At 49.4% G+C, this 22,275-nt stretch overlaps 1 protein-coding gene across 2 annotated transcripts in view; it reads right to left on the bottom strand.

Moving 5' to 3' along the window:
• Window positions 1-22,275, bottom strand: part of DYNC1LI2 (dynein cytoplasmic 1 light intermediate chain 2) — a 225,951-nt gene that overhangs the window by 105,813 nt on the left and 97,863 nt on the right. For both annotated transcript variants that reach the window (XM_085638555.1, XM_085638556.1), the window contains exon 5: window positions 15,881-16,047. In XM_085638555.1, coding sequence (XP_085494681.1) covers window positions 15,881-16,047 — 167 coding nt within the window. The remainder of the gene's footprint in view (window positions 1-15,880; window positions 16,048-22,275) is intronic.

The raw sequence follows: 22,275 nt of genomic DNA, 5'->3' as shown, positions 1-22,275 counted from the left end.
TACATCCGAGCCCGATGGCGGAAAAAAACAATCTGAGGATGGAGCCGAAGCCCATGCGCAATACGAACCAAGGGAGAAGTCACCGACCTCGTGACTTCCAAAGACTTTCCAAGAGGAAAAACAAACTGCAAACATCCGGGCCCAACACCAGATGGCGATCTATGCAAAAGTGTGTAATCTGCAGCTCATATGCCTCGAACACTGAATTTCCAATAAACCTAAGAGAAAAAGTCACTGTTCAACAATATAGCAACATCCAATCAGATGATGCCAAGACCCCTTCATAGTCTAATATTGCCGCCTCCTCTTTCTTCGCTGCTCAGCAGCTGAGTGCCTCCGGCCACTTGGCCTCCTTATTTCTGTTAAGTTTATGGCGGCATTTGTTTATTTCTAAAGTATTTGGCATTGTGTGTGATTCCACTACATTGTACGGCTGCAGGAATGCTTGTCCCTCCTCCGTGGCTGCTGTCAGCTCACTTGGCACACTGCGGCACCTGGGGTCATTGCGGTGTTGGCCTGCGGCCACTAGTGGGAGGCGCAAACTTAATTTACACTCGGTGCTTCTCGCTATCCCGAGCCGGTGCGCACATTCAATTGCCTGTAACTCTCAGTGCACCCGGCTGGGTGCTGAAATCTGCTTCGACCCCCTCATGCATGGTGCTTCTAAGCCGCCTAGGGGGGTCTGTATCCTCGGCTTAGTGCGTTGATCTCTGGTAAGTATGGACACCTGCCCAGGTGAGTCAATCTGCCCAGGGTATTTTAAGTGGGCGATTGGTGTCCTGCAGGGCCTAAGCCTGTCGTTGGTACCCTGGGCTGCTATAATTGGTTGACCCCCACTATTTAACCCCTCAGCGAATCAGCTCGGATCCCAGCATATTTGCTCCTGCCATTGGCCTGTGCTGTCCCTGGGCTCACCCAGATTGGAAACCCACCCATTATTTGCCTCACGCTAATTGGCCAATATACGAGACATTGAAGAGACTTACCTGGAGAAGGATACCATGACTTAGCTCCCCACTGGTGACCATTTTTGTGAGGTTATGGACACCTCAATCACAAAAGCAGTGGTACTGGTGGCAGGTTCCCAGAGAAGACACTCTTGCAGTATACAGAGCACTGCTTCAAACCCCTCCCTGGGAGAGAAGTCACTGTAAGGCTTAAGCCCCTCTTCCCTCCCGAAGGCCACATCCAGCCGTCACCGCTCTCTAAACACTAGAGGAACCCTGTATCTTGGGTCGATCTGAACACATTTGACAGGCTGAAGCGGGCCTTCATGATCCGTGAGCAGCCTTCGCCCCTGGACCCCTATAACCCGCTTTGGGTGCCCATCCACGCCTCCATAGGGCCCAGATTCACCCTCAGGCTCACAGGAGGAGCAGGAGTCAGACTCCCATCCCTGGCACCCCTCACCCGCCACATGCAGGAATTGCCAGGGGGCGATGCCACCCAGGCTACATCCGATATGCTGGATCTTGAGAGCCTTCCTCACCCCTGAGCCCCGGTATGGGTACCTGCAGTGGAGATCATAGCCTATGTCGTGGGGCAGCTTCGTAAGCCACTGGATAAGGAAGTCTGTTACCGCCAGAGGGCAGAGTGCTCACGCCCATCTCTGGGAAACAAACTGGCCCACGCACTGGACATAGATGAACGTATGGCCACCTTCCTAGGAAAATATAAGCGAGACCACAAGAAGGAGATCGGCCAGTCCTTGCGAGCTTGCCAGGACAAGCTCTTAGACTTGGCTGGCCCCCAACCCATATCTTATAATATGGCTGAGGATGCCAAAGTATCAGGCAGCCTGATCTCTCCCGAGGTCTTATCTGGTTGGGCCCAACAGGCCATCATCCTCCTGGGGAACCCAAATTGTGAAATCTCTGCAGAGAGGCGCTGTTCGCGCCTCAGCAAAATCAGCCCCAAACTGGGGGACCTAGCCACCGAGGAAGCCCCATTACCCGGTGGGTGGTTCGGGGACCCATTCATATGGGAACTGGCTAAATTTGCCCAGACCTTTAACTCCCTAGATAAGGTGCAGGTAGCCATAAAGTGCATCTTTACACCGCAGGTTTTCACCGGGCCTGGCCGAGGTAGGGGGGTGTTCGGCCAGCTGCGCTCAGCACTCAGCCTCCACCCGAGGACAAGACAACAGTAGAGGGTGGTACCTGGACACCTCCAAGTTTGAACATTTATACCCCACCCGAGGGTATCCCCGCCATCAAGGTGCGAGAGGAGGATGACGCAGCTACAATACCTAGGGAACCAATTCAGGTGAGTGTACAAACCTTTCCTCAGCAGCGCCTGGGGGTGTCTTGGGAGTTTCTTCCACTACTGGGAGGCCCTCACATCCAATGCCAGGGCCCTTCAAACTGTAAGGGGGTTCCACATAGAGATTTATGACTCCCCTTACCAAGAAAACACCCCAGTCCCCCTGATCTTCTCTCCCGGTCATGCCGCTCTGGTGGATGTGGAGGTATAGGACTTACTACACTAAGGGGCAATCATGAATACATCCGCCCCACACACAAGGATTTTTAAGCAATCTCCTTGGGGTAGAAAAGAGGGACAGTGGCCAGAGACCACTAATCAACTTGAAAGAATTCAACGAATGATTGGTTTACTGGCATTTCAAGATGGAGGGCATCCATCTGCTCCAGGATCTTCTCCTTCCCAACAATTGGATGGCGCGTCTGGACCTCAAGACGCCTATCTAATGGTCCCGGTTTTTCTTCCTCACCGCCGCTTCCTCCAGTTTCAATGGTGGTAGGGGGCGGGAGACTTTAGAATTCACCACCTTACTTTTTGGTCTATCGTCCCACCCCTGGTGCTTCACCAAGGTGATGCGTCCGGTAGTAGAGTTCAACAGAGCTCGGGGCATTCGTCTCATTATCTACCAGGACGACATTCTCCTTATGGACCAAAACCTAGAACCCTCTTGCAGCATCTATAAATAAGGTTCTCGCTCCTGGAGGCTCTCAGGTTCATAATAAACCAGCATAAGTCCGCTCTTACCCCCTCTCGCATTGGTGTTCATCGTGAACTCAGTTCGGGCAACCCTCAGCCTTCTTTCGTGGAAGATGACCAAGATCAAATACGAACTGTGTCGCTTGGCAGCCCGGCCCTCCACCTCCCTATGCAGATAGTAAGAGCTGTGGGACTACTGTCATTGTTAATCCAGGACATATTTCCGGGCCCCCTTCATTGTAGGGCCCTCCAAAGATTAAAGGCATACCAACTCAGGAGGGGCCGGACTTACTCTCAAGTGTTAGCCTTATTAGAGGACACCTGGGAGGAGACTCAGTGGTGGCTGGCTCACATGGAGGCCTGGAATGGCCAAGCAATTTTCAGCTTCCTTCTGGACCTGGTCATAGAGTCCAACGCCAGTGGCACAGGCTGGGGGCGAGATGTTGATATTTCTTCACAGTCGAAAGATGGTCAGTGCAAGAAAAATCCATGCATGTCAATTGACCGAACTCCTAGCTGGTTCTTTGGCGGTCCATTGCTGGACCAAGGATCGAGGACTGTGATGTGTTCTCCTCAAGATGGACAATGTGGCAGCAGCCCTATACAAAAATCATCTTGGAGGTACTCGCTTCAAGAACTTTTTGAATCTCGCCTGCAATTTATGGGGCTTTTACCTGCAAAATCAGGTTCCCGTAATGGCAGAACATCTCCCGGGGGCAGGCAACCAGGTAGCTGATTGGCACTCACATCATCTCCAAGAAGCGAACCTCTGGCAGCTCCCGAGGTACTTCAGTAGGCACCCAGATCAGGAAGCAGTGGCCACGGACACCTTTCTCAAAAAATTGACAACCAGAGCAGGGCTACGCCTACCCTCCGTTCATGATGACATGTGCCTTTCAGCTCAGGTGGCGGACATCGTCCTAGTGATCCTGATATGGAGATTACAAGCTTGATATCCAGTTCTTCTGGAACTTTCCTGGGATTCTCCAATCCCTCTATCTAAGGGATCTATAAGATCCAGAGATGAATCCCCATCCTTTAGTGCTGGAGGGGTCTCCGTCTCTTATGGGTTGAAAGATTACAGGGAACGCTGGAAAGTCCAAGGCCTTTCGAGACCGGATGCGTCCCTCCTCTCCAAGGCAAGGGCATGCAGCACAGTCAATGGTTATCGATCAGCATGGACTGAATGGATAGGCTGGTGTCATACACGACATCTGGATCCCGTGGGTAGAGTGATCGTCTACATCCTCAACTTTCTCACCTCATTGGCTTTGCAGGGCCTGGCTTATAGAACTATCATTTTTTTCAGCATTGGTGATCTCAGCCAGCCATTCTCCAGTGGGCGACCACCCGGTAGGTGAGCACCCTTGGGTGTACAAACTTTTGAGAGGCATTTGCCTTTATCTCCATCTGGAACCCAGGTACTCTGTTCTGTGGGATGCTAACAAGAGTCTTAACTTATTCTTGCCTTGGCCATCAAATAGATACCGGTCGCTGAAAGAAATTTCAGTAAATCAGCCACTCTCCGCTGCCTAATCCCTTGCCGGTGTGTCTCGGATAGAACGGGTAGTGTATTTACCCCAGAAGGGGTCATCTTGCATATTTCAAGACGTGTGAAATGTAACTCATTTGGTTCATTATTCTTCTTTATCAGATTACCCAAAACTATGTGTTGTAAGATGTATAAAGGCTTATGAAGTCATAACGGCGGACGTCCATCCCCATGGAGAGAGGCAGTTGCAGATAGCCCTACGCAAACGTAAAGAGCAGTCTCTTCTCCTACAATTGCCAGATGTGTCTGTTGGGCCATGCAGGAAGCTGGCATGGATACCAAAATACTTGGTGCATATTCTGCCAGAGGGGAAATGGCTTTCTAAGGCGTTCTCCCTCGATGCTTGCCTGGAGGAGATCCTGAATGCTGCGGACTGGTTGTCTGATTGTACTTTTAACAGGTTTTACTTTACACCAGTCCATAATATTGCTTCGCAGGTTGTGGATAAGCTTTAAATCAGCATAATCCTCACCGGTCCGGACATAGAATAAAAAAATTCCTAGCTGTTGTAACCGAAAGTTTCAATTTTATTCAGGACACGGAGACGAGAATTGACCTGTCCTAGTGGAGGCAACAAAACAACAGCATGTAATTTTATCAACACCTTAAAACATTTATTCCAGAACTTTGTTACACAACTAGTTGAGCATAATGAGGTACAAGAACAGAAAAGCTAAAGTACCAATAATTTTAGTTTTCCTTATATGGAAACTTCAATAAAGTTATGACCACTGTGTGGATAAACCAGCAAAAAGTGTTTGCTGCAACCTATGCGCTAAGTGTAGTCCCTTCAAAAACGACATAACAGGATAGATAAGGTTATTATTCTGTATTTGCCAATTGAAAGGGAAAAAGGACATGCAACCCTTTCAGGAAGGACAGACTACAACACCAGTAAAAAGCGTGCTGGAGAGGTGGATTCCTGTGCTATTGATGCACAATGGAAAAAGGCAAGTGGGTGAGACAAAGTATGATGCACATTTAGAGGATGGGATCCCAGTTCACAGAAAGATGCTCGACACTTAGGCTCCCACTGAAAATCTTTGAAGAAACAAAATTCATAGAGCGACTGTTCCAGTACTATGCGCTCCTGAAAGCAATTCCTTCCTAGTTAGGAAAGAGGAGAGAGCAGGCCTATATATGCTACCCAAGCCACTTAGTGTATACCTTAGAAAATGGTACAAAACAATATTGCACAAGCACAAACCACTTGGTGAATGTTAGAAATGGGGGTCTCTAGTTGGCAAGGGCTTGCACCTTTGTCCAAATAGGGACCCTTCTTCCTAGTCAGGATAAGGGAGTTACACTCCTAAAATAACCCCTGCCCACCCCCTTGGTAGCTTGGCAAGAGCAGTCAGGCTTATCTTAGAGGCATTGTGTAAAGCATTTGCACATAACCAACAGTAAAACAGTGTAAGCACTACAAAAGGACACCACACCAGTTTAGAGAAATATTCAATATTTTTATATACTCATCACAAGACCATATACGAGTAAAAATCCACAATACAGTACTTTAAAAATAGATAGTTTGCAAGATGTCTTTAATTTGCTAAAATATGTTGAAAACACAGTTCGTACGAATCGCGAGCTCGGTCCGAGCCTACCGCGATTCTGAAAACAACAGAGTCTCGCAGTTTCAGCTGACCGCGTCAGTACGGGCCTGCAACAGCGTGAACAGACTCGGTAACAGTACCCTTCTTGTGGTGGCTTACACAGAGGTGCGAGACGGTCGTGGCGTCCGCCGCGGTTGCGGTGCAAAGTGGCGCAGGGCGCGGTGTCCTCTCGATGCGGTGCAGGCAGCGGTTCGATGACGATCGTCCAGACTGTCGGTGAGACCAAGGCGTGCGGTGCAGGGTGAGATGGTGCTCGATGCGGTGCTGGCAGGTTGCGATGCAAAGTGGAAGCGGTGCAGGCAGCGGCTCGGTGACGATCGTCCAGACGGCGTCGGTGAGACCAAGGTGTACGGTGCAGGGTTCGACGATGCTCGATGCGGGGCTGGCAGGTTGCGATGCAGGCGTCCGAGCCGGTTGGCGGGAATTGGTGGTGGTCGACCCGGACGGCTGTCACGGGTGTTGCGCCAGAGGCGACCGTGTCGGTAACACAAGGCCGGCGAAGTGAAGCGAGGCAGTGCGGGCTGCGGTGTCCACAGGTCACGGGGCAAGCAGCAGCTCAGTGGCGTCAGTCGGTGAGACCAGGGTTGTGGTGCGAGATTCGGACGGTGCGGTCTGCGGTGCTTTCAGGACACAGGGCCAGCAACGGAGTCTGTGACAGTCGGTCGCGGTTCCCTTTCTCTGTGGCAACTGAAACCAGCGGTTCCAGGAGCGGTACCCAGAGGTTGGTTAAGTCTTTGCAGTCCCTGAGACTTCTGAGTAGGAGGCCAGCTCGATTTCAGGCCCTTGGAGATACTCGGCACAAGTAGAGAAAGTTCAGTCCAGTCCTTTCACTGTCCAAGGCAGAAGCAGCAGCTGCAGGCCAACCCAACAAAGCAACAACACAGCAAAGGGGCAGTGCTCCTCCTGGCAGCACTTCCAGCTCTTCTTCTCGGCAGGTTCCTTGATTCCAGAAAGTTCTAAAGTCTTGGGGTCTGGGTCCCAATATTTAGAATAGAAAATCCTTTGTCCGGTGCAGGCAGAGGGGCCTGTACCTAGTTCAAACCAGTTCTGGGTGCATTCTGCCAGTGTGCACCCAGTGTGGGCCAGGGTCCTCAGACGCACCACAGGAGGTGGAGCCAGCGTTGTGGAAGGCAGGAACAGCCCTATTCAGACTCAGGTGTTACTCCTCCCACCCATCTATGTGCAGATAGGTCTATTTAGCCCTGTGCTGACTCACCCTGTCTCCTGGAGTCTCCCCCAGCCCCTATCACTCACAAACCAGACAGACAATACACAAGCTAGCAGAGGCAGGCTGGACAGTTAGGTAAAAAAATACCTACTTACTAAAAGTGGTATTTTCAAACACAGAATGTTAAAACCACTTTCACTAAAAGATGTATTTTATCATTCTGAGTTCAGGCATACTAAACTCGAATTCCTACCATGTTCCCTGGGTCAGTTAGGATTATAGGATGCTATAATCAAACTGCCCATTCTGGCCTATGGGGAACAGGTAGCCTTGCAATAGTGAAAAATGAAGTAGGCTGTAATTCACTATCAGGACATGCTACACGTACCAGGGCATGTTCTACCTATCACCTACAATGCACCCTGCCCACGGGGGTACCTTGGGCCTACCTGAGGGGCGACTCACATGTAGAAAAGGGAAGGTTTAAGGACTTGCAAGTGTGTGCACTTGCCAAGTTGACATGGCAACCCCAGGCTGCACCCAGTCTCTGCAATGTCAGGCCAGAGTTACACTTTACGGGCTGTTTGCGTGGGTGGCACAATCCAGTGCTGCAGCCCACCAACAGCATTTGATTTATAGGCCCTGGCACTCGCAGTGCACTTTACTAGGGTCTGACACATAAATCAAATAGGCCAATCATTGAAACACCAATCCATAACACATTTTACAACAGGAGCACTTGCACTTTACCACTGGACAGCAGTGGGGAAAGTGTGCAGAATCATTACACCAGCAAAAACAGAGTCAAAACCGGGAGGTCAGAAAGCAAAAACTCAGGGGAAACATGGCGAAAGATGCCAAGTCTAACAGTGAATTTCACACTTAACATGGTTTCCACATTGTAGAGATCAAAGAACTAAAACAACTTCTGTTTTCATCATAAAAATGGTGCAAACTACTGTGAGTAGAGGAGGGAATAGGGCAGCGCCTTTGCAGCTAAAGTCAGATATGCATTGGATTTTTTTTGGGAAGGTGTTTTCCCAGAAATGGGGCTTAGTCTTTGTGCATTGCAGAGACAGTCAAACCCTGGCCATGCTATACAAACATAACCAGTACCTGATGACCACTGTGGTGTCCTAATATTTAGTGAGACAGCAAGTGCCCTTGCCCTAACTGTTTATAAAGAACATGGAAGATCAAGGCCTTCAATGGATAGGGAGGTGTGGAAGGAATGGGAATACCTAGATCTTTTTCCACCTATTCAGCTTTTTAGTTGCAAATTCCAACCACAGTTTAAAGTGAGCACATGCTAGTCAGGGAAAGGCTGACTCAGCTGGTTATTCTTCCCAGTCATAAAATGTCTCCAGTTCAATAATTATTAATATCATTACTCAAGTGGCAACATGCAATTTAATTAGTGATGCCTGAGATGTAAATTCTCAAAACAGTGTCTATACAGAACACGCTTGATGCTTTGAAGCAGCTATCGGGTAAATTTATCTCCTTTCTCGACTAAATGGCCAATCTCTCTCATTCCTTTTTTCTATGCTTCTCTTTTCCATTCCATTCTTCCTTCAGCCCTCTCTATCTTTATACTTTGAAGAGGTACATACATGGCATTAAGGCCTATCTAAGAACCTTGAATGACACTAGATTTTTCTGGCTTTGAATGAAAAAATATATTATTCTCAGGTTGGGTGAATTGAGTAACTACATACAGTTAGTTTGGTATGAATCAAATATTCACATTTTCCATGAGGAATTGAAAAGTTTTAAATACGATTTCAGACAAGATCTCTTAACGAAGCAAATACCATTATGTAACACAACACATGAATTATTAAATACATGTTCACTCCTTGGGCCATCTTGGCACTGAAAAGGAATATGCTACTTACCAGTATGCATCTGTTCTTGGCATGTAGAGCTGCAGATCTACACACTTTTGCATAGATCGCCATCTGGTGTTGGGTCCTGATGTTTGCAGTTTGTTTTTCCTCTTGGAAAGTCTTTGGAAGTCACGAGGTCGGTGACTCCTCCCTTGGTTCGTATTGCGCATGGGCTTCGGCTCCATCCTCAGATTGTTTTTCGCCAACAGGGAAAGATGGAGTAATAACAGTGAAGAAACCCATGTGTGTTATATCTAAATAAGATAGACTGGAACAGATACAGGTAGCCGGGGAGGCGGGTGGGCGTGTGTAAATCTGCAGCTCTACATGCCAAGAACAGATGCATACTGGTAAGTAGCATATTCCGTTCGAGGCATATGAGCTGCAGATTACACACTTTTGCATAGACTATACAGCAGTTCCCAACCTTAGCAGCGACCACCGGTATCTGCTGCAGTGGTTTGAAATAGTGTTTTTAGTACAGCCTGGCCCACACTAGCTAGTTGCTTGGTTTGCACATCTACACAGTAATGTTTAGTGAAAGTGTGCGGTGTTGACCATGTAGCTGCCTTGCAGATATCATCTAATGGGATGTTCCCTAGAAAAGCCATAGAAGCCCCTATCTTTCTTGTAGAGTGGGCTTTAGGGGGAATAGATAGCGTGCATTTTGCTTTGTGGTAGCAAATCTGTATGCATTTTACAATCCACCTAGCTATCCATGATAAAGAGATGGGGTTGCCTTTATGAGGTGGAGAGAAGGAGACAAACAGTTGCATTGTCTTCCTGAAAGGTTTTGTTCTCTGGATATAGTAAAGCAAGGCCCTTTTAACATCCAGTTTGTGTAGAGCCCTTTCTGCAACTGTTTGAGGTTGCGAGAAAAAAAACGGTATTTCTACCGATTGGTTTAGATGAAAGGGTGAGAAGACTGTGGGTAGGAATTTTGGGTTGGTACGTAGGACAACCTTGTTCGGGTGCATTTGGAGAAAAGGTTTTTGTATAGTAAGTGCTTGTATTTCACTGACCCTTCTAAGGGAGGTGATAGCTACAAGGAAAGCTGTTTTCCATGTGAGGAATTGCAGTTCGCATTTATGCAAGGGCTCAAAAGGCGGACCCATTAGCCTTATGAGCACTATATTTAAGTTCCACACAGGTGAGGGTGGCACTCTGGGGGGAATTATTCGTTTTAGGCCTTCCATGAAGGCTTTAATGGCAGGCACTCTGAAAAGTGATAGGTGCTGTCTGTTTTGTAGGTAAGCGGCAATCGCTGCGAGGTGTAGCCGAATGGATGTATATGCTAGGTTACATCTTTGTAGATGTAGTAAGTAGCATATGATGTGCTGTATGGATGCGTCTAGAGGGTTGATTGTGTTGTTATGGCAATAAACAACAAATCTTTTCCACTTGGCAGCGTAGCAGGCTCTAGTGGTAGGACGTCTAGCTTCTCTGATAACATTCATACAGTCGGGGGAAAGGTTAAGGTATCCGAATTCTAGGATCTCAGGAGCCAGATCGCAAGGTTGCGCTGAGCTGGGTCCGGGTGTCTGATCTCTCCATGGTTCTGGGTTAGGAGGCATGGTGAGAGGTGTAAATTTTGGTGTGGCACTACTGAGAGTTCCAGCAGCGTGGTGTACCACGGTTGTCTGGCCCATGTTGGAGCTACTAGAATGAGTGTGAGGGAGTGCTGTTGTAGCTTTCGCACCACTAATGGAATTAGTGGGAGATGTGGAAAGGCGTATGCAAATTTGCCTGACCAGTTCATCCATATCGCATTGACTTTGGACAATGGGTGTGGGTATCTGGCGGCGAAGCTTGGGCATTTCTTGTTTTCGTGGGTGGCGAATAGGTCTATCTGTGGATACCCCCACATCTGAAAGAACGGGTGAAGAACCTGCGGGTGAAGTTCCCACTCGTGGATCTGTTGTGTCTGTCTGCTGAGCAGATCTGCCATGGTGTTTTGGACTCCTGGGACGTGCTGGGCCAGGAGAAAGATTTTGTGTGGGATTGCCCATCTCCATATGCTCTGTGCTAGTTGAGAGAGCTGTGGAGAGTGTGTGCCGCCTTGTTTCTGGATGTAGTACATAGCAGACATGTTGTCTGTGCAGATAAGGACTGCTTTGCCTAAAATCTGTGTGTGAAAGGCTTTTAGGGCTAGAAAGATTGCCAGTAGCTCCAGATGATTGATGTGGAGTAACTTTTGTAGCGGGGTCCATGTGCCCTGCACTGTGAGGTGTAGTAGATGAGCTCCCCAGCCGGAGAGCGATGCGTCTGTTGTCAGGATTATTTGTGGAACCGGGTCCAGGAATGGTCAACCTCTGGAAAGATTTGTGGTGTTCCACCACTGCAGAGAGCGATGGGTGAGACCGTCTACCAACACCAGATCTGTCAGTTGCCCCTGGGCCTGGTTCCATTGGCGCGCTAAGCACTCTTGGAGTGGACGCATCTGGAGTCTTGCATGAGGTACTATGAAAATGCAAGAGGCCATCATCCCTATCAGTTGCATAAACACTCTTGCTGGGAGGGAGTGTTGAAGTATGAATTTTTGACGCAAAGCCTGAATGCTTGCGATCCTTGCTGGATTGGGGTAGGCAATGGCTTTTGAGGTGTCTATGGTGGCACCGAGGTACTGCTTTATGTGGGATGGTGTTAGCTGGGACTTTTGGTGGTTCACAGTGAAGCCTAGCTGGTGAAGTAGCTGGATTGTAGTGGCGGTGTGGTGTGCACATTGGTTGTAGGATGCGGCTTTTATGAGCCAGTCGTCCAGATATAGGAAGACGTGAATGTGCTGTCTTCTGAGATGTGCCGCCACTACCGCTAGGCACTTGGTAAATACCCGTGGTGCTGTTGTGACCCCGAATGGGAGCACCTTGAACTGGTAGTGTTGCCCGTCCACTACGAATCCGAGGTACTTTCTGTGGGCATGGTGTACCGGAATGTGAAAGTACGCGTCTTTCAAGTCCAGTGTGGTGAGAAAGTCGTTCTGGGAGAGGAGCGGAAGTACCTGCTGAAGTGTTACCATGTGAAAATGGTCCGAATGTATGTAAGTGTTTAGAGGCCGGAGATCTAAGATAGGTCGTAGAGTCTCGTCTCTTTTTGGTATCAGAAAATATAGGGAGTAGACCCCTACATTTTGCTGATCGTGGGGGACCTGTTCTATTGCGTGTTTTTGTAGGAGGGAGATTACCTCCTGTTTTAGTAATGTGGAATGTTCTTGTGACATTGGGCGTTGCCTGGGTGGAATGTTGGAGGGGTAGATGTCAATTCTAGGCAGTACCCTGAACGAATAATTTGGGTCACCCACTTGTCTGATGTGATGGACTCCCAGACGTGAAGGAAATTTTGTAGTTTGCCCCCGACCGGAGTGGGATGGTCTGGGGGAGCAGGGGAAAGTCATTGGGTAGGCGGTGTGGCAGAGCGGGCGGTATTTGTTTTGCCTCTGCCTTTATTGTTATTTCCTCTATAGCCGCCTCTTTGATAACCTTTTGTGAAGGTGGACTGAGGAGGGGATTTGTAGGACGTGGACGCACTGTCTGAGGAGTAGCCTCTGCCTGTGCCCCGAAAGGAAGAGCGGCGAAAGGAGAGCCTAGGAGGGTGTGACTGTAGGGCTCCCATAGATTTCGCCGTATCGGTCTTTTTTCATCTTCTCGAGGGCCTCATCTATCTTTGGACCGAATAAATGTTCCTGATCGAACGGATGGTTTAATATGGAGGCTTGTACCTCTGGTTTAAAGCCTGAAACTCTCGGCCAAGCGTGTCGACGGAGTAGGACACTGGTGTTAATGGCCCTGGAGGCTGTGTCTGCTGCGTCTAAGGCACAGCGTATAGAGGTATTAGTTATGGTCTTACCCTCTTGGATTAATTCATTGGCCCTATTTTTATATTTTTCTGGGAGATGGTGCATGATGGTTTCTAGTTCATCATAATGCGCTCTGTCGTATCTGGCCAATAGCGCTTGAGTGTTGGCGATACGCCATATATTAGCTGCCTGTGACGCAGTGCGTTTTCCTGATGCGTCCAGGAGCTTTGATTCTTTGTCAGGTGGTGGTGCTTCGCCTGACGCCTGGGAATTTGATCTCTTTCTTGCGGTGGATACCACTAGGGAATCCAGTGGCGCTGGCCCTTTGATGTAGGCAGGATCTGTAGGGGCAGCTTTATACTTTTTTTCTATGCGTGGGTTTAGGACCCTAGCCCTGACTGGGTCTTTAAAAACCTCTGGCGCATGTTTTATTACCCCTTTGAGCATAGGTAGTATAGCAGTAGACCTATGCGCAGTATCAAAGGTGTCTAGGAGGAAATCTTCCTCTACTGGGTCAGTGTGTAGCTCTACCCCGTGATAATGTGTCGCCCTCTGAAGTAGGTGGTGAAAACCTAGTGAGTCTTCTGGTGGAGATGGCCTGGATGGATAGAGGTAATCTTGTGGGACATCTGGAATGTCTGGGTTATTGTAATCATCCCAGGGGTCTGGGGATCCCGTAGGGGTGTGGTCTTGTGGCACATCTGCTGGGTCATAGTATGGGTCCCCCTGATCATCATGGTCTGGAGACGGGGTCGGAGAGCGATGAGGCAGGGGTGGAGAAGGTGGAGGTGGAGAGGGTGGAGGAGGTGGGGAAGGGGAGGTAGCACAGTCCTTCCTCTTTGGAGGTGGAGGTGGAGCTGGTTTGTCCAAATGTCTCTTTTTAGAAGACAGTGCCAAATGTCCAGTTTTTGGATCCTTGGCAAGTGTCTTTTGCAAAGGATCCGGTGTAAAAAGTGCTTGCGACACTGGTTGTTCGGTCGGCGCCGACGTTTTCGGGGCCGACGGCCTCTTAGGCTTGTCTGTGCCGTGCTTTTTGGGAACCTCCGATTTTTTGTTCGGTGCCGAAACAGGCTTCGGTGCGGGAGTGTCGGTGACGAGGGCCTTATGATGTTTGGTCGGCACCGAGTGGCTGGGTTTGGACACCGAGGGTTTTGGTGTGGGGCTCGGTGTCGAGGTAGAGGCCGATCTTTTCTTCGGTGCCGAAGGGTGTTTTTCGGCACCGCTGGCAGGCTGGCTCGAGCCCGAGCCGCCGGAAGGCTTAGTTGGCTTCGTCACCGGGCCCGAAGGTGGGGTGGTCGAAGCAGTGTCTTTGGTCTTGCCTAGGCCCGAAGGCGTGACCGAAGCCTTTTTGGGTGTCGGCGTGGGTGTGGGAGGGGGTATTTTACTCACGACCCTCTGCGCCGGGGTGATGTCCTCCACATCCGAGTCGTTGGCTTCGGAAGCACTGACGAGGTCCTCTTCGGTGTGCTGGTGTCCCGGAGCTTCGACGTCGTCCCAGATGTCGTCGACTGGAACGGAGGTCGAGGAGTGCGCCATTTTTCGTCTGGCCCTTCGATCTCGATTAGTCTTTTTAGATCTAAAAGACTTGCAGGCGGGACAGTCTTGAGCTTCGTGTTCAGGGGAAAGGCAGAGGTTGCACACCTCATGAAGATCGGTGTGGGGGAATTTGGACCCACATCGAGGGCACTTCTTGAATGGAGTTCTTTCCATCAGCCGGGACCGGAGCCTGGATAGGCCCGAAGGCCGCCGTCGATGACTGGAATCGAAGGTGCGTAGCAGAAGAAGGTGATTGAGGAGATCAGTATCTAAACAATACAGCGGAGTGCGAGGATTCCGCTTCGATCGTCGAACTGGAATGTTCGGAACCGGAGCGTGAAGTATTACATCCGAGCCCGATGGCGGAAAAAAACAATCTGAGGATGGAGCCGAAGCCCATGCGCAATACGAACCAAGGGAGGAGTCACCGATCTCGTGACTTCCAAAGACTTTCCAAGAGGAAAAACAAACTGCAAACATCCGGGCCCAACACCAGATGGCGATCTATGCAAAAGTGTGTAATCTGCAGCTCATATGCCTCGAACATAGGTGTTTATTGTTACCCAAGAAGATCTGAACCCGGGGCCATGAGGTCAAACACAGGCTTCCAGAGTGGAATCATTAGTCCCCTGAGCCACCAGATCTGATACAGGGATGAGGGATGCCGCGCGGCCAGAGCCTGGCACGACCTTCCACTCCACCTCAGACAGATAAAATCGCTCCCCATCTTCTCAAGAAACCTCAAAACCTGGCTCTTCGACAGACCCCCTCCTTGATGGACTGGAACCTGTGAACCCCTCCCCCCAGCACCTTGAGACCCTTACGGGTGAGTAGTCGCACTTAACAACTGATTTGATTTTCATATGAGAACAGTGGGTTGTAGATTATGGCACAAAACAGAGAAAATGTATGCAGACAAGATGGGTGCACTGAAACATGACTGCCGCTTATATTCTCGTGATGAAAAGCCTGTAAAATATTAAATAGCTTAGAAAGGAGGTATTTGAATTACTACAACTACAAGTGGGGATACGGCACTGAATAAAATTAACATTTCCTAACCAGTAGCTGAAAGACAAAATAACACTAGTAAAACCACACATAAAAAAATAAGACTGAATAGCCATGCAAATAAACAGGTCAGGAATGGATGTTTATCATATTCATAACTAATTAGTCAACAAAAGAGGACACCTCCAAGCTTGTTAAGAGACACTGCACAAAGCAACATTATACTATTGGAATACGTTTCACAACATTACAGTAAAATATCTAAGTATGCTGAAGCAAATATTGGCTCTGCTCAAACAGAGTGCGTGGAAGGCAAACATCAGTTTTATGAACTAAGATATGAAAGTCTCTTTTTACCTTTGTGCAAACTACTAATACAGGAACGCCCAAGTTGTGAGTCAGAATATTGTCACCAAGAGGTAATATTATATTTTCATCTTCCTGACCAGATCCAGAAGGTCCTCTTCGAGGTGATCCTGGAGATGCTTCCTCCGGTTCCTCATACTCCTGAAAGTCCTTAACCACTACAGAGGAAATAAAAAAACAACCAGAATTAATGAAACATTCTTGACAGTCAAATCAACACCAAAATGTATCTGTGAGGTTGGGTGCATGCATTCTGAATTTAACACATATAAACTCTACTGAAACAAGCAGTAGCACGTGGGAATTCAGTGTCTGTCGCAATAAATACTACGCTGGTAGGCATTAACCTGGCAAGGGTTAATTAAACTCAAAGGCTTTCGATTTTAAACTGATGACATCTATCCAAGCACAAGCATTCTTTTCGACCACAGGCAGGGCATAAAACACCACCTGAGATTTGACAATCTAGGCCACTGACCAAATCCATTTTGCCTGTGTTAAAATCGCAAAGTAATATTAAAATCAGACACAGCAACAAGGCACTGATGTAGATTAGGCCAGATGTATTTTCCTCACAACTATTGGACTCTAACATTACTTATCTTTGGTAATCCTCTTTGACAGATTGCTCACCTTTTGAATGCATAGTGGCAGCAGACTGGATCTAGAAAAAGTTGCAATAGCTGGTAAGTTAGTAGACTGCCCCAGCAGCCTTAACAGCAATTTTGTCCCGCATCAGACAGAGCAACAGGAAACTGAGCAGGCATCAGTTTTATTCCTGCACCCTCAGAAATGGAAATGTGACTGGCAAGATTGTTGTGATCAATGGCAGTAAGTAAATCTAACTTAAAACCTTATGAAACTCAGAAGTCCACTGCATAGAACAGGGATTTAGGCAGGGGGTGAGGGATCAAACAGCTAATGTACCCACCAGAAATAGCATACCAAAGGTAAGTAACCTATTCTTCTGAAGGATAGGCCTACCCTCAGGTTTTAAATTAGTACCAAATAAGTCTTAACCAAATAGCAGTGGCTCTGAGGAATGGACTTACACCTCAAGTCCTGCAGGTCCGAACAGGAAAAAAATATCTAGTGCTACAGCCATATTCGCAAGCTTCCCCGTAGTGGAATGCTCTTCAAGGACTTCAGGAGCCCTTTTTTGCTCAAGGAAGAACACACTATGTTTCTGGTGGTCTTTTCCTTCTTTACACTGAAAAAAAAACAGTTAATCAATGTGGTGTAATATAACTAAGGGCATGCCGTAAGTCCAGCCAGTGTAATCTCTCTTACACAATGGACAGATGTGAGGGAGAGAAGACCATAAGAAGCATAATGGGCTGCCACAAATGGAATGGTGATCCCGCTAGCGGAAGAAATGATGCAGGTGTTTTAAGAATCGGTTTCTCAGACACACTTTGAAAAGAAGATGAATCGACAAAGCCTGAAGCTCGTTAATAAAACATGACTGCAATGAGGAACAAAGTCGTCAGTAAGAAGCCGCAGGGTGCAGCAATTCAAGAGGCGCCTATATCAGAAAGGTCAATACCAGACTCTGTCCCAATGTGGCATGATAAAGGAACCGGGGAAATATGAGAAAGTCTTTTGAGGAAATGCATCACAACAGGTCAATCTGGCAGACTAAGAAAGGCCTCTTTGGCAACAAACAACCAAATGAAGAACTGCTTGAATTTATCTCGAGCAATGGAGATCGCTCAGACAGCATTCTATACGATCATTTTTCATTCATTATGCTGCTCTAGACAGATATCAGTCACATGCACATCAGTCTTAATCTTGATTTATTGGGAACAGTCGAGCCTGAAATGACAGGCCAAGCTCCCTGCAGATGCGAACACAAGACAAAGAAAGACCGAAAGGGTCAATAAATAACCTTTAACCATGCACATGCTGGGCCAAAGAAAAAACAAACAATAGGACACCTGAAAATGTTGCTTGTAATGGGTCTCCATGCTTCTCCTCATGCTAGGAGATGAATCGATATATAGACCTGTTGGAAGCCAGACCATTTCAAAGTAAGGTCAAAGCCTCACAGCTGGTTCCAGGCATGACGGGGTAGATTATGGAGGTTCAGATGAAAAACCTTGCCCTGTTGCCTAGCGGTAGGGGCAGAAAGGCCTTCAATGTGAGCGCATTCAAGAAGGAGTCGATCAAAAGCAGCCTTAGTGTGACAAAGGGTGGGATGAGGGCTCGACGGAAAATCCCTGGTTGAATAAAAGTTTTTTTATTATGCTCTGCAGGTGGTCCAAGATTAACTGAAGTGAGCAAACAGTCAGTCGTGGAGGTACTGGAACACATGCACTCATAAACTGCAAAAATGGTTTGTACAAACCTAAGGGGTAGATGTAAAACCAAATGCAAGAGAGTGAATTGAATGTGAGTGGATCCCGCCACAAAACACACATTTCCTGTGGGGTTGCAGCATCAGTACATGAAATTACATGTCCCTGGTCCAGGGACAACAGCCAGTTCTTGTGGTCCAAGGGCAGCAGAACTTGCAGATGTGCCTTCATACTGAATTTCTCCTTCAGGAGGAAAAAGTTCAAAACTCTGAGGTACTGACTCAGCCATAAGCCACTATCCTTCTTGGGGAATCAGGAAATAGAAGGAATAACAACCGCTTCTGGGCACTATTCTGGCTGCATCCATGGCAAGCAGCATCAGGCCCTTCATGGAGAGGTTTACAGCATGATTTACCAAAACCAAAGTAAGAATCGGTGGATTGGAGAGTAGTCATCCAGAAAGGACAACTTGAATGATGGGGGGCGCTAGAGGGCGCCAGACCAACATGGCCGCATACCTGTGAGGCTCTCGCCAGCCGGGCGACTCATTGCTCCTACAGCCCATCCGCATCTATGGAAACGTAAAGCTGATCGCAGTCTCCTGTCCAGCTAAGGCCGGGGCACATTTGCTGCAACTTCTGGGTCGATCTGCCCTGTGGCTCGGGAGGTGGAGGCGCGGTTTCCTACCGCGAGCTAAGCTGCGACCCGTCTGGTGCGACACGGCCGGCGTGTGTGTACACGCGACTCCGGGGACTCGCCGCGATCTCAACAGGCCACGGATCAAGGACGGTGGCGGCGCGGACTGGGAGCGGGAGCTCGTCCACCCTGGCATGGCGAGGCTGCTGTGACTCTCCCTAACTGACGGTGAGGTGGAGGAGGGCGTGAGTAACACTGGCGGCTCCTGGTAGCGGCGGGGACACTAAACGGCCACCGAGACCCACGAGGGTTGAGCAAGGGGCCTCCGCACTCTTCTTTACTGTGCACGACTTCTGGGGAGACGGGAGGTGGTGCCTCCCTATTGTCGCTGGGTCCCGCTCCCCCTCTGCATCGTGCTGGTGAGGTGCCCACTCTTGGGACGCAAACCGGCTGATCTACCTGTGCTCTACCGGGAGGGGACGACCTCGTGGCCTGCGGGAGGAAAGTTGCTGGCTCGCACCTGGGACATCCTGAGAGGTGGCCGGGGGGGCCCCCGCGCTGACACTACACTACGTTACCCGCGCGGGATGCTCCCCCCTCTGTGCTGAACTGAACGTGGTCGCTGGATCGCGCCTGGTCAAGTGTTTGGGCGCTGCGGTGGTCGCGACTGAACGCGGCGCGGGGTTCTCGCCTCTATTTCACCGGGAGGAGCGCTCTCACCTGCGTGGAGGCCATTGATGCTACAACTATCCTGGAGTCACTCCCCTCCGCTTGCCTAGGCCCTCCGACTCATTAATAACGTGGAGCGGCGTCCGTGAGGAGTGGGCGGCGGCACTGGACTAGTCCCTTACCTCGCGTTGCGGCGCTTGCAGACCCGGCGGGGACTTTGGGCCGCAGGGGTGATACATACTGGTTTTTCCTACACCAAAGTCGGTCTCGTCTACCTTGCCACAATGGGGAAGACAGATGCCAAACAATCCAGGCTCCCCTTTGAGACCCAGAAAAAAAAAGCCCGCGCTCCGCCGCCGGGGGATCACGAATCTGATGGAGGGGAGGCGGAGGAGGTGGATTGGAAGGCGCTCCTGCTTAATATGCAAACTAGTCTCGCCTCCATTGACTCTAAGATCGATGGCATGTCTCAGCGCCTTGACTCTGTGGTGCATCGTCTTGACCTACAGGAGGAAAGAGCGAAGGAATCTGAACAGAGAATCTCTGGGCTGGAGGATGGGGCGACGGTCACTACAACCAAAGTATCCCAAATGGAGAGGCTATTGAAGGTGATCTCTGACAAGAACGAGGATTTAGAGGCGCGGTCGCGCCGCAACAACGTGCGCCTTATAGGTCTTGCGGAATCCACCACCGTGGGCAAAATGGAACTCTTCATTGAAAAGCTCCTTTCTGACCTTTTTGGCGCGGATGCCTTCTCTCCACAACTGGTGGTGGAGCGGGCTCATCGCACCCTGGGACCTCGCCCCATACCCGGAGCCCCTCCTAGACCGGTCATCATCCGCTTCCTGAATTATAGAGACCGAGATACCCTGCTGCGCCTTGCCCGGGAGAAGCAACCGGTCCACTTTGAGAACACCACGCTCTCCTTCTTTCCTGACTTCACGCAGACGGTGCAAGATGCGCGCCGTAAATTTGTGTCAGTTAAGAAATGGATACTTCAAAATGGCATTCAATACTCTATGCTGTACCCGGCCAGGCTGCGAGTGGTCCACCATGGTAAGCAGCACATATTCCAAGACCCATCCGAGGTGGAACACTTTCTAAAGGACAACAAACGACCTCATGAGGCTGCTCGGTCCCCTTCGGGGAGAGCCGGTTCCCACTCACCTACCTCTGCTCTGGACTGATGGGGGGGCTTCATTGTTAATTTTCCTGCTCCTTATTAGGCTCTTCATGTTTAGCCTGTTCTAGGTTTCACCTTGCGATATGCCGTAATGTCCATACCATTTACTGCTTCACGCACTGGTTTCAGTTTGAAGGCCTATCATTGGATGGGTTCTATTGCTTTCAGGGTTTCCTTGATGTTGATTATCGTAATCTCGCCCAGGCACTTCCATCCCCTTCCTGCACCTACCACTGGATACTGACCCCAGCGAGTAGCGGGTGTAATATCGGGGGAGTTGGATGGCGGGTCTGGACCCCATGTGTACCCCAATTGGGTATTCCCCAGCAGGGTGATGATTTGGTATTGTGGGTTTGTCTGGGGCGGGGGAGATGCCCGACATGTTTGGGATGTCGTAGTGGGTGGGTGGGGAGGTTCTCACGGGGTTGTTTCTGTTTTGCTTGAATTTATTGTTGAGAATGTCAAAATGCATAGTGCTGAAATACCTTTTGATTCCTGTAGGGACACGGTGTCACCAGAGAATGTATCAGACAGGGCACGTCTTGACCAATTGTTCTTTTGTCTGGGGATATGAGTCAGGCCGGAAACCTGGATATTAACGCAGGGGGACTGCTCTCCGCTATTACTTGGAATGTTCGGGGGCTGGGTGACCCAAGGAAGCGCAGACAGATTGTGGGTTCGCTGGATAGACTGGGTGTGCACATAGTGTTCTTGCAGGAGACCCACATGGACCCTCAGCGCAGAGGCAACTTTGCCTCCAGATGGGCAGCCCACTCGGTCTTTGCGCCATACTCGTCATATGCGAGAGGTACTGCTATCTTGATAAAAAGGAATGTTCCCTATACCCCTTTGGGAGATGCCACTGACCGGGAGGGACGATATTGCATCACTTGGGGACGAATTGGCGTTGAAACAATCACCCTGGCCTGTTCCTATGGCCCTAATTGCGATGACCCGAGCAGCTTCATTGCCCTCTGGAACAAGATCAGGGACATAGGATCGACACACCTAATATGGGGAGGAGATTTTAACGCAGTGCTTAACCCAGTCTTGGATAGGTCCAACCCATCTGCACAACATTACACGAACACACACAGATATCTGCGGGACATATGTGACACTCAGGATGTCGTAGATGCATGGCGACACCTACACCCCGCTCTGACAGAGGGCACGCATTGGAATACAGCACATGCCTCATGGGCTAGACTGGACTACATTTTAATATCGCGGGGGCTGGCCCCCTCCCTGGCTGCGGCATTACATGTGGGTCGCACGTTTTCTGATCACTCCCCGGTGATGGCCAAGCTCCGCTTACCGGACACACTGGGGAAACCGCCTTCATGGCGGATGCAACCCAACATCCTACTCGACGACCTCTTTCGTAACGAATTGAATCAAGACATTGAAGACTTTCTTATACATAATAAGGGCTCGGTGAAGCGGGTGGCTACTCTGTGGGAGGCATTGAAGGTAACGGTGCGAGGTATGTGTATCGCTAAGAGTTCTGGCGTGCTGCGTGCGTTGCGCAACACATTACACACACTGTCAGGTACATTGCACACACTGGAAACCTGGCCAGACTATGCTACCAACTA

The sequence above is a fragment of the Triturus cristatus genome, chromosome 12 (genome assembly GCF_964204655.1).
Source record: "Triturus cristatus chromosome 12, aTriCri1.1, whole genome shotgun sequence".
Classification (NCBI taxonomy): Eukaryota; Metazoa; Chordata; class Amphibia; order Caudata; family Salamandridae; genus Triturus; species Triturus cristatus.
This window is presented reverse-complemented; position numbering and strand designations above follow the sequence as displayed.